Source organism: Orycteropus afer, unplaced genomic scaffold (genome assembly GCF_000298275.1).
Source record: "Orycteropus afer afer isolate SDZICR_OR568_19922 unplaced genomic scaffold, OryAfe1.0 scaffold00013, whole genome shotgun sequence".
Taxonomy (NCBI): Eukaryota; Metazoa; Chordata; class Mammalia; order Tubulidentata; family Orycteropodidae; genus Orycteropus; species Orycteropus afer.
In genome coordinates, this window is record NW_006921600.1 from 2,314,022 (window position 1) to 2,326,385 (window position 12,364).

Consider the following 12,364-nt stretch of genomic DNA (forward strand, 5'->3'; position numbering starts at 1 on the left):
TGGAGGGTCGACGAAAGAGGGGGAGGCCTTCAACAAGATGGATTGACATGGTGGCTGCGATGACGGGCTCAAGAGTAGCAGGGATTGTGGAGCTGGCACGGGTTTGGGCGGTCTTTCATTCTGCTGTGCATGGGGTTGCTATGGGTCGGAAACAACTCAACGGCACCTAACAACAACAACAAATAATCATGGGAATAACCACATCACAACTGCTTAAACCACACAGAATTGTGGTCCAGCCAAGTTGACACACAACTCCAACTATCACACTGACCTTTTCTTAAAATATCCAATACTTACTGCTTCATCAGTATGGAAACAAAAAATGGCAGCTACGTTTTCTCTGCTTTGTAGCAGTTATACTCAGCCAATATGCATTACTCCATATAGGATTGTGACATTACTGTTAGTCTTTCAGCAAGAAAAGTCGCAAGACACTTTACAGCATTAAAACAGAGTTCATTCTTGTGCCTATATTTGCCAACTCAATCCTGCAGGTAAGTTGTAGACTCTACTGAATGAGGGAAACCTCTCAACTTCCAGAGCTACCTTGGAAGTGGATCTGCAGTTGATTCCATCTCTATGTTAGAGTAGTAACTTTGTTACTCCAGCTCAGGTGCAACAAAATCCAGAACTATGTCTATAGAGATTTATGGGCAGGTCTAGGTCTTTTCCAGTTTAATCTAGTTTGTCAGTTTGGTTAATAACTTGATTAATTCAGTCAAATGAGTGGCTTAATTATTTTATTTTTTGTATAGAAAATAAAATAATTGTGAATGGACAGATTCATTAAGCTCACTGAAACTTGACATATCCAGGCAGTCTTCATCTCCACCCACCCCTCCATATTTGTGAAACTCCAGCCATATTGAATTGCTTGTTGTTGTTAGGTGCTATTGAGTTAGTTCTGATTCTTCCCCACCCTGTGTAAAACAGAACAAAATACTTTGCCCAGTCCTATGCCATACTTAAAATTGTTGTTATGGTTGAGCTTATCATGGCAGCATTCTGTCAGCCCTCAATGAGGGTCTTCCCCTTTTTTGCTGACCCTCCACTTTACCAAACATGATGTCCTTACACAGCCCCACATGTGTCACATCACGTGTGTACATTCTGCTAAGGCCTAGAATGCCCTTACTTTCTGGTTTGGATTCTTTTTGAAAATTGGATTGCAGTCATTTTCCCACATGATCAGTAGAGTTGAACTCCTAGAAAATGAACACTATCTCTTTTCTATTTGTCAGTCTTGTCTTACGTCGTAGAGCATGGCGTGCGCTAAGTTTTCAGTAGAAGCTTATTAAATAGAGTATAATAAAATAAATGAGGTAATGTAGAGGCGGGGAAAGTAATTCTTTTGAGTCAAACATACCTTGATTTAAATAAAATAACCATTTTCTGTATGTGATCTTGGACAAGTAACAGTGTCTCTGGACCTTAGTTTCTTCAGACATATAATAGTTTTTGTTTTGTTTTGTTTTTTTGTGAGGATTAAGTGAGTATGTGCAAACATCTAGCATAATACCCCATATATAGTCAGAATTGAGTAAGCTTGGATGTGCCTGGTAATTCAGGTTATAAACTCTTAAGATGTAAGAAACCAGCATGTATCCAAAATTTTAGATACATATTCTTTACTCTGCCCTTTACTTATATACTTGTGTATATGTATATACACAAATGTATATATTATATATATGTTTGTGTGTGTGTGTGTATACATATATATTCTCCACCTTGCCCTTTTAAATCCCCATTCCCTGAGCACATATCTCTTCCAAAATGCTACCTCAGGACTGAACTTAAAGCTTGGTTTAGAGTCTGAGATATCAAAAACAGGAATACAGTAATTTAGTACAATTCAATAAGCATCTACAAATAACAGGTACTGTGCTCGATGAAATGGATATGACAGTGAATAACACATGGACTTCACTCACAAAAGCTAGAAATATTAGGAAATCCTATAACTTTATCAATAGATATGATAAATAGCAACCATACCATTCTATGAGATATTTCGTGGAAGCATTTTGAGATAGAAGATAGGATTAGATCTGAATCTATATCCTGATTGCATGTTCCTTTTGTGTTTCTAAGAAGCAAGATGTTGTCAGCATCAACACTCCAATTTATAGAATGTAGACATGTATGTTCTTGTGGTTCATGAAAATAGCCACAAGACTCATGTGATTTTGAATAACTTTTTGTCTCTTCTAAGAATCAATATTAGCTTTATTTTTAAGGAGATTATAATAAACTGATCATTGCAACTCCATACCAAAATCAGTGATAAACACATTCCAGGAATGTATGATTATAGTTAGGAATCAAGAAAATTAAATCAATATCAGTTTACTAAGTCCATACTGTTTCCTAGGTACTATGATGTGACGAATAAAAGAATACTCCAAGATGCCTCAAACATATTATATTCTGCTTGGAGAGACAATATTCAAATTTGAACTCAGGCGAAATGAATTTTCCTCAGTTTTCCAAAAGAGATGGTCTGCTACTGTAGCCCTGTGGACTTATTACATTGTAATGTAATTTCTTGTTTGTCTGTGTTTACTATATTAGGCTATGAGCTCTTTGAGGAGGGGCACTATCTTACTCTTTGTATTTTGTTTAGTACCTAGTAGAATAGTTGATAGTCAAGATGTGTTAACTGTTAAAAGAATGTTTTTAAGTGAATTTAAATAACAGTTCAAGAAAGTGGAAGTGTTATAAAAATGCATGATTGATTGCCAAATGAAATGTTGAGGCAATAATTTTTACAGTGGTTTGATTCATTTTAGTTCAATAAACATTTATTGTTCTCCTAATGTGTGATTGAAGCAAAGCTAGATTCTGGGAATTAGACGTTGTTGTTGGCCTCAAGTTGTTTTCAGTATGTATTTAACTGTCAGGCCCCTCTGCTCTACATTGAAAGCAAACACAAAGCCATACCATTGGTAAGATGTAACAAGAGAGATATATACAAATTGAAGTCTGAATATAGCAAGAAGCACTTGGAATGGTGCTGAGATGTTAGGGAAGTTTAAAGAAAAGAATGTTTAGACCAGAGTACACCACTGAACATTGAAGAGAGAAAGAACAGACTCTCAGAGATGGGTAGAAGAACTAACAACGTGGAAAGTAAATTTTTTGAAATGGGTAGAAGAGAGTGCTATAATGGCCTTCATTACTAGCAGTTCTTTAAAAAAAAAAAAAAAAATCTGAATGTATTGGGCAAATAAAGAAAGCACCATGTAAGCTAAGATAAAGCAACAGTTCCCCCAAGTAGCTTTTGAGAAACCCTGTTGAATAATTTATTCTATGGAGAATTTTACATCCCTCCAAATGTGAGAATTTCCTCATTGTCATACTTAAGAAATTCTAATTACTATTTGAATTGCATGAAGCATTCACTGCTTTTCTGGTATTATTTGTGTGAAATAATGAAGAGGTACAAAAAGAAAAACTGTTTAAATGACCTGTTTAGAGATATAGAAGTGTCTGTCTATTAACACACATAAGAAATGATAGAATAGCAGTCACTTTGGGCTTTAGATAAAGTATGGAGTATCCTGTATGAAAGAAGAAAAAAATCTTTGACATAGGAAGTACTTGGAGATGGCCAACGGAAAATCTGTGTATTAATGGACTGACCTGAGAATGCTGTTGGGTTTCAGACTTGCAGGAGCAGCTCCTGTAGGTTTTCATTGAGTTTTCAAAATGAAAACATGTATTTTATTCTTACATGCTCTGCTTTAAATGCAAGCAGAATCAAGCACTAAAAATAAATTTAATCTTTCTATTAACTACAAAAAGAAAATGAAACATTCATCATTTAGAAACAACCATAATTATTTCCCTATTGCAGCATATTGATGATGTCTACATGTCAAAAATTGTGCTATCCTGGATTTATTTGGCGTGCCTTCAATGACAATGTGAACTAAGCATTCTTCTGAGTAGGCTGGTAACACATAATGCCTACCATCAAAGTCCGGCAAATTCTGCATCAGAGACAAACAGCAAAACACTAAGAAACCTTTTCTAAGCCCACCATTTACCACATTCTGCTATCGACCAAGAGACCTACTCCAGCATAGCTTTGCATTTGCCTTAAACATTCTATGTGTTCTCAAATATCACTGTGAGCCTTTGCATAAAGAGTCTTGCTGGACCCATTTTCTGGACTTAACTGTGTGACTATGGAAAAATTATTTAACTTTTCTATGCACTGAGCTCATCATCTGTAAAATGGGAATGATAATAGTAGTAGGATTAATAACATTGTCATTTATTGCTTATGATGTACAGGCTCTGTTCCAAATGGTTTACATGAATGATTTCTAAATAAAATTTTCAGAAAACCTTTAAGATAAGTATATTGTAATCATAGCCCTTGCAGGTAAGGGAATTGAGACAAAGAGAATTTAATATCCACTGTTGGTAAAAAATACTTCTTAAACATTGACAAATATGGTGACAGGTATGCTTAATCAAAGAGCTAGTAGGGAAACAGAAATGTTGGAGTCACGGGGAGCAGTTTCTGACTCATCCCAAATGCAGATGAAGCCAACAGAACCTAGAGCTGGAATAGTCCCACTCTAGTATGAAAAGCTTCACTGTCTCTTTAACAAAGAAAACTTCCACTACCAAATCCACTGACATGTCTTAATTCCATTGTTTTTCTGTTTTCTAATTCCTTTAGTCAAAAATCTCTCTTTTTTTTTTTTTGTTTATTGCAAAAAACAATTCAATAATAATGAGAGATAAAAAAATGAAGAAAATTCCCACACCACATAGAGATGATAATCATCAGCATTTTGTTACTCAGCCTTCCATACCTCTCAACAAACATAAATGCATATTGTTCATTCATTTATTGGTATATTGTACCATGAAGAAAAGTAAAGCAGGCTCATAGGGGCAGGGTTGCTTTTTGGCTAAAGGTTTTTGGATGAGGCTTTTTTAAGACTTACGTTATCAAATTATTGTTGGTGATGTTATGATTAGGAAAGGTGGCCTAAGTGCACAGAATATTTTAAATATTCCAGAGAAATTTTAAGATAGGTATTTTCTATCTTAGGTTAGAAGCAATTATAAATCGGCCTCATCTGCTGCTTGGTAACCTTCTCTGTTAGTAGGTTAGAATTGGAATTAAACTGTGACCTCCTGCTCGTATGGTGTGCAGACATACATTTTGTACATGATTTCATCAGGTATGTTCCCTACCTAAAAGCTTCCACCTCACCTCCACCATCTGTCTGTCTCTCTTGACCACTACATTTCAGCCACACTGGCACTGATTTGAGGAGTCAGGAGAATTCTCGACAGGAAGGGCAACAGCAGCCATGCACCCATGTCCTGGAGCTCCCAGAGATGCCTCCTGGAACACAGTGGTGCCTCCTCACCATCATCAGGAGACTGGGAGCTACAAGAATGCAGAGTTGCTTAGCCCAGGACCTGGCACATAATAAACACAGACAAGAAATAAACACCAGCTTCAATAGCAGCCACTGTTACAAGGTAAAGCAGACTGGAAAGAAGTAGGTCTCAACTCACCCTGTGACAGAGGTGAAAGAGTCCCTGCCAGAGCAGATCCATCTGAGGTTGGTGGTGGGGACAGCAGGCTGACAGACAGATTGTGTTATGTTGCATTGAGTTCAATAGCAGCCACCATTACAAGGTTAAGCAGACTGGAAAGAAGTAGGTGTCAACTCACCCTGTGACAGAGGCAGAAAGGCCACTGGCTGAGCAGATCCATCTGAGGTTGGTGGCGAGGACAGCAGGCCGACAGATCACTCTATGGAGTGGGAGGACCCTCAGACAATGAGAGATTAATCAACAAAGTAGCAGGACAAAAACCAAACAAACCCAATGCTATCAAATCGATCGCAACCCCCATTGGCTTTCTGAGGTGGTACGTCTTTATAGAAGGAGATTGCCCTGTCTTGCTTCCACAGAGTGGCTGGTGAGTTTGAACCACCCAACCTTCTGGTTAGCAGTTAAGATGCCTTAGTCACTGTGCTACCGGAACTCCTTTGTCCAGGGCAAGTAGGCAGTGAATGGGGCTGATAACCAGGAACAGCTGATGCTGCTTGGGCGAGGGTGAGGCAGGCAGAGGTAGAGACACTAATGACCTGCTAGGAAAGCCTAAGTTGCATTTTAGGGCCATAATTTTAGCAACTGGGGCAGCCCAGGCAAGGATCGAGTTCTAAAAGGACTGAGGCCTAGGGGTTCATTGAATGAGTAAGTCCAGCATAAGTCAAGAACCCAGTTACTAAGAAACAAGCACTGAGTTCAGTGCACTGATTAAAACTTTCATCACTGCTTGCAAAGGTCAGTGAATGGGATTGAGGCAGAAAGTGGAGTCAAAATGACCAAAGCCAGAGAGAGAGAAGGGGTGGCAGAGCCAAGAACTGGCCGGGGGTGAGTGACCACACCAAACACAAAGGGTTATGAGTGTCCAAGCAGACTGTGTACATGAGGGGACTTTGAAAGAAAAAAAACTGTTAATGATGTAATGCAGTTGTCCTAAGTAGTTAGGACATACTTATGCTTGAAAGTACTTGATACTAGATGTGCATTTTGTTACAGAAGGAAAAAGAGCTGGATACTGATGTTTACTTGCTCAATTTAATATGTTGAGACACATTGACACACGGATAGGGAGTGTTTGATCTAGTGGAGGACATTCACACCAGGCAGGGTTTTCCAGCCCCCTGTACTTCTCTATGCCACGCATTGCTCCTCCAATGACACTGCAAACTTGGTTCCTTTTGGTGCAGCTGATGCCCTGTCCAGGCCTATATTTTTCTAACTGACAGTGAGTGTTCTTGCCAAATGCCAGGGACCATAGTCACATCTGTTTGTCTCTCCTCTCCAGCTTGTTGGAGGCTGCTTGGGAACACATTTTTTCCAGGGGGCAGCTTTAACTAGGTCTAATTCTCTGAAAAGCCTCTGTTTGTAAGTGCATTCGATGAAGAGACAAGTTCCTATTGTCTTCTCTTTAAAATTATTCTGTTTGACACTGCCTGCTTCAGTCCTTGTCAACTCCATGTCAAAAGCCAAGTTTTCAGGCAAGGCGGTGCTTACTACATTTTTTTCCCTGATTGGGTTTTTTGTTTGTTTGTTTTAACTATATTTCCTCCAGTAAAAACACCCAGCTTCCTGTCTTCACACCATTTTAAAGACTAGCTTGCAGCAAACAATGGAATAATCCAAGAGAAATCAGTTAAAAAAAAAAAAAGAAAGACAAGACCCTTCTTTTTGATTTCTGCTTCTCTAACATGTAGTAGGAAATTTTTCAAAATTAATATATGGGAAACCATGTTTAAAATGGTAACTGACAGTGCTCAATTCTAATGAAAGAACCTTATTTCTTTATCCTTTCCCTTTAAAAATATACATTTGTTTGAGAACATCTTGGTCTGTCCCTTTTTTTCCTCCCCAAGCAAAGCTAACTGAAACAAAGATACTGATAGAGTTGACTGGTAATTTCCTTACAGCACCTTACAAAAGGATCTCAACAGTATTTTTTAATAATTGAGGATCTGTTCATAGAATAATAAATTGTTCTTCAAAACCCCACAACAAAAATCAGACAAAAAAATACTATCACCTTGAGTGGTAAGCCGGGTGTTCTGCTTTACAAAGACAAACGAGTCATTTATACTGAAGAAGCAAGACTGCCTTTCAGACGTTCATTGATTTTAAATTAAAAAATAACTGCTATGTTTTACATTAAGAGTGACAACATTAACAGAGTAAACCTTACTTAGCGTTAATTGTAGTAACTCCAGTGCACCTGTCTGAAGAAAAGGAGGAAGGAGAGCAAGCCTAAACGGGGTAATCTTACCGATCAATAATCCAGATTTCTCGATGTGCTGTAGCAGATAGTCAATTCTTAATAGAATTACTAAAATACAGCTAGCTGTTTTTCTTATGGCTCAGGTCTTCGAGTTCAATGTTCTGACTTTATTAACTTTACCTTTTTTTCCTTGAACATTTGTCTCATCTGTTATGTATCTGTGTTGTGAGTTGGGGAGAAGAGTTGAGTGAAAATGTTATTATTATTTGTTCTGCAAAGATACTCAAAAGAGACTTTTTGGTCCAGTGGATGAGAAAGAGGTTTAGAAAAGGGAGTTGTTTCTGAAGTTTGTTCTTTGTAAAGAGGCCTTCTTAACCACATGTTGAATAGTGTAAATAATAATAATAAAGTTTTAAAGATAAAAATGACTTGAGAGAGTGGTTTTAATGTAATTCGAAGACTCCAATTATATACAACTAGCGCAAGAACAATGGAAGTAGAAACCAACAATATTAATAGTCACAATGAGCACTTTCTATGTTTTGACTCAATTATTTCTCCTAATTATTTCTAAAAATGTATTTCCTAAGAGACACTAATAATTTTTTTTAGCTTAGCTTGAGCTTTAAATGCATCTGAAAGTGATAAAGCAGGCTTCATTTTTAAAAAAATAATCCAGAAATATGATCACTTACTGACTGCAGTTCCACACCTACCCACCTCCTTACCCATATACATTAACACAAACTGAGTAACCAGTCAGTGTACTAACAGCTTTGTATTCTTTACTTATTATTACTGAGGTGAATATTCTGGGAGGAAATGTGTGCCTAGACTATTACAAACCTAGATGGCTCCCTGTCTTCAGTTTCAACCCTGCCCATCTGAGCTCCCTACCAACATTCCATGAATCTGGTCTGCTTTCTCTCCTACTGTAAGACCTTTAAAGACTGTGTGCATCCACTATAAAGTACAAACATCCTCCTGGGGTGTGTCTCTATGACATATATGTCTTCTGTGTTCCAGCCCCAGCTTCCTTAGCCAGTCTTCTTATATTATCCCTTCCCTCAAGCATAGCTCTCCAGACATCCTGAACTTCTCATAATTCTCTGACCAGAACACACTCTTGATCACTTAGGGATACTTTCAGCAATAGATATATAAAACCAGAACCAGCAATGGCTTAAACTGTAAGAATACTTACTATGTTTTAGCAAGAGGATCAGAAACACAGTCTGTGGGTTAGATGTTGCAGCTCAGTAATGGAAGTCCTGGTCTTCAGAATTCAGACCCCCAGTTTATTCCTGTTTTCAGAGTGGCAGTTTCCCCTCCTCCTGAGCTGTTCCTAATAATTCTGAAAGGTAAACTTTAGTCTTCTGTTAGAGAGAGGTTTCTAGAGGAGTCGGGCATGTTGAAGGATAGTCATTTGCAACAGGTAAAATCATAACTCTTAAAACAGATATAAAATGAGCATATAAAATAATTCAGTTTAGGTGATGAATTGGGAGCTCTGGTAGCATAGTGCCTAAGGCACTTGACTGCTAACCAGAAGGCTGGCAGTTCAAGCCCACCAGCCACTCCTTGGAAGGAAGATGGGGCAATCTACTTCCATAGTGATACTGCCTCAGAAACCCAAGGAGGGGTTGTTATGAGTTGGGTCCGACTCAATGGCACATAACAACAACAGCAACAGGTGATGAATTAATGAGGGAACCAGGTAGATATTTATAAGTAGTTCAGAGGAAAAATCCAAGGAGCAGATTTATGTGGAGTAACCAAAAACTCACTATCTTCATGTTGATTCCGACTCACAGTAACCCTGTAGGACAGAGTTTAACTACTCTGTGGAGTTTCCATGGCTGTCAATCATGGAAGCAGACTGCCTCATCTTTCTCCCACAGAGTAGCTGGATTTGAACCACTGACCTTTTGGTTAGCGGCCAAATGCTTTCACCACTGTACCACCAGAGCTCCTTATATGGAGCAAAGAAGTATTGAAATGAATGTGCAAATGGCTGCCAAACTGATTTTTCCAGAGAGGCAAGTTTGTCCCTCTCAAACTCAAAACCAAACTTAACTGCCATCAAGTTGATTCTGACTTACAGTGACCCCTATAGTGTCCCTCTAGTGGAAAGAATTCGTGTACATGTCTGTGGATAAGAATTTGCATTACTTAGAGTTAGCTACAATTTAGAGTTGTAAAAAAAGCTCCTGTTGAATCAGAATCAAATAACCTGGAAGGGTGTGGTCTAAATGCATAATTTTCCATTGAAATATTTTCTCTTTTGGAAAATTTTGAAAAGGAAAATAAAAAGTATGTTCAATACAACATATTTAGAATTGTTATAAGGACTAAATACTGTAACTGCTAATAATGGTTAATAAAGTTGGTTGTGCCTGCCACACCACTACTTCCCTCCCTAGTTATTTCATATATTTATGATTTTACCACCCTACACGGTGTTTAAACTCTTCCAATAATAGGAATTTAATGTTCCATTTCCTTTGTGACTTCCTTCTCTTCTTTCCTACCCTCCTCACTTTCAGTGGCACTGTGGAATATTTTGCCAAGGTCGTAGTAGATACTCACAAACAATGGTTGAGTCCATGAATGAAAATTTTCTCTATAATTTTGATTTTAAGATTTAATTCCTGTACAGTTTAAAAGGTAGACAAAGTGGTAACTATCCATATTTCTTGACATTGTGAGCCAAGACCACTCCTCAAAACCCAATAAAGAGTTTAGAGTTACTTATGTTAATGGACGTTTTGACATATATTTTAGCGCAGAGCAAAGTTAGTCACTAACTAAATGATCTAATTAAAAAATATATTTTTAATGAATATAAATTACTTTTCTTTTTTCTGTTATAGAATAAAACAATCTATCACAGAAAAAGTACATATAATTTAGACAAATAACCCACATATGTTTGCTGTCTTGATAGAATTTTATGGTATATTTATCTGGCTGCTTATACCCCTTAGATTATCCAGATCATAATTCAATTTCACTTTGTGCCTAATACATAGAACCTACATTTGAAGTAATTTACTCCTTAGCACTAGTTTTTCATTATCTTTAGACATCTTAATATGTATATAAATATACATCTTATTTTTTACTTTTGAATTAATTTTTATTTATTTCTCTATAATTGGGTTGTTTTCTAATGAAGTCCTATTCAGCCTCAGGATATCTCCAAAAATTACTGAAAAAGCATGTGGTAATGATAAATCTGCTTCATTTATTTCTGCTTCTTGATCCTCAGGCCCTATCCCAACCCCACATTAGGCATTACGATCTGGGAGTAAATAAACACAGACCTTTTGTAATCTTGAAAAGTTTGAAGACTTTAAATCTGTTCCATCTTTGTATTTTTCTTACTTTCCAATTGAGCCACTTCTGTTTTTTCACCAAACTCTTTCTAAGTATCCAAGATTAGACAGAAAAATCTAATTCTAATTAGCTGCAAGGACAGCAAAAGATCCACTTCTCAGTCCTTCTATATCATGTCTTGCAAATATATCCCAATACCAAGGTAGCCTGTTTAGCAGCTACCTTCAGTTGACCAGCATTATCTCATTCAAATGATGTTTCCTCACCTGGCTAATAAATAATTAAAGAATTCTAATCATATGAGTTATAAGGAAGAACATCACTGTTTTCCTTCTATCTGTTTTACATGTTTTAAGAGAATTTACTGCCACATAGTATCCTAAAAGAAATTGATCATACTTTTCCTGTAATAAATGTTGTTCTGACAGTAAAGCATTAGTAACCAATTGATAACCTAGCAACAATATTGTGATCTCTTTAGATAATTAATCTTAGCTATTTTCCTGTCAGAAGCAACAGTGCTTGATTTTATGTTGAGCCAGAAAGATTGCCAGTTTTGAAAATTAAAAAGCATTCCTTTTATATTATTCATTCCAGTAACAATTTATGATGGTGCATTTAGCTGCTGAACGCTTGTCAACAAACGTAATTATGTTTCGATATAAACAAGATTGGTGGTTTTACTATGCAGCTCTATCTTTGTTGAGAATGTTTTGATTTAGGTTCAGATTATACAAGCTGTGTATTTATGTGTCATTTTTTTTCCTCCTTTGTTAATAGTTTTTTCTAATAATTACTTGTAGGCAAACAAGCATGCATTTAGGATCCTTATGCACAGGAGATATCAAACGGAGAAGAAAAGCTGCACCTTTGCCTGGACCTACTACAGCAGGTAAAAAAAAAAAACATAACAAATGTTAAGTTGTAAATCATCAAGAATAAAATACAGCTAATTCTTAATCACTTGCACTGAAAAAGAGGCACAGTTGCAAGAAACTATTGAAAACCAATCATTTGCATTGGATATCAGGATGCATTGCATGTTCTTTGTACAGATTTTTCAAGTGATCAGTTAAATAGTTGCTACACACCTGTCCAAATGCAAGGCTTTGTGTGAAGTATTAAAGAATACAAAACTCCAAAGGCTGTGTTTTTGACCTCAAGAAATTTACAGATTAATTGGGGAAACAAGGCATAAAGATATGAAAAGGCAAATCACCCCAG

At 37.0% G+C, this 12,364-nt stretch overlaps 1 protein-coding gene across 1 annotated transcript in view; it reads left to right on the top strand.

The window, feature by feature from the left end:
- GPATCH2 (G-patch domain containing 2) overlaps positions 1-12,364 on the top strand; it is a 283,303-nt gene that overhangs the window by 256,026 nt on the left and 14,913 nt on the right. Inside the window, exon 9 of the mRNA XM_007952496.2 lies at positions 11,944-12,032. Coding sequence (XP_007950687.1) covers positions 11,944-12,032 — 89 coding nt within the window. The remainder of the gene's footprint in view (positions 1-11,943; positions 12,033-12,364) is intronic.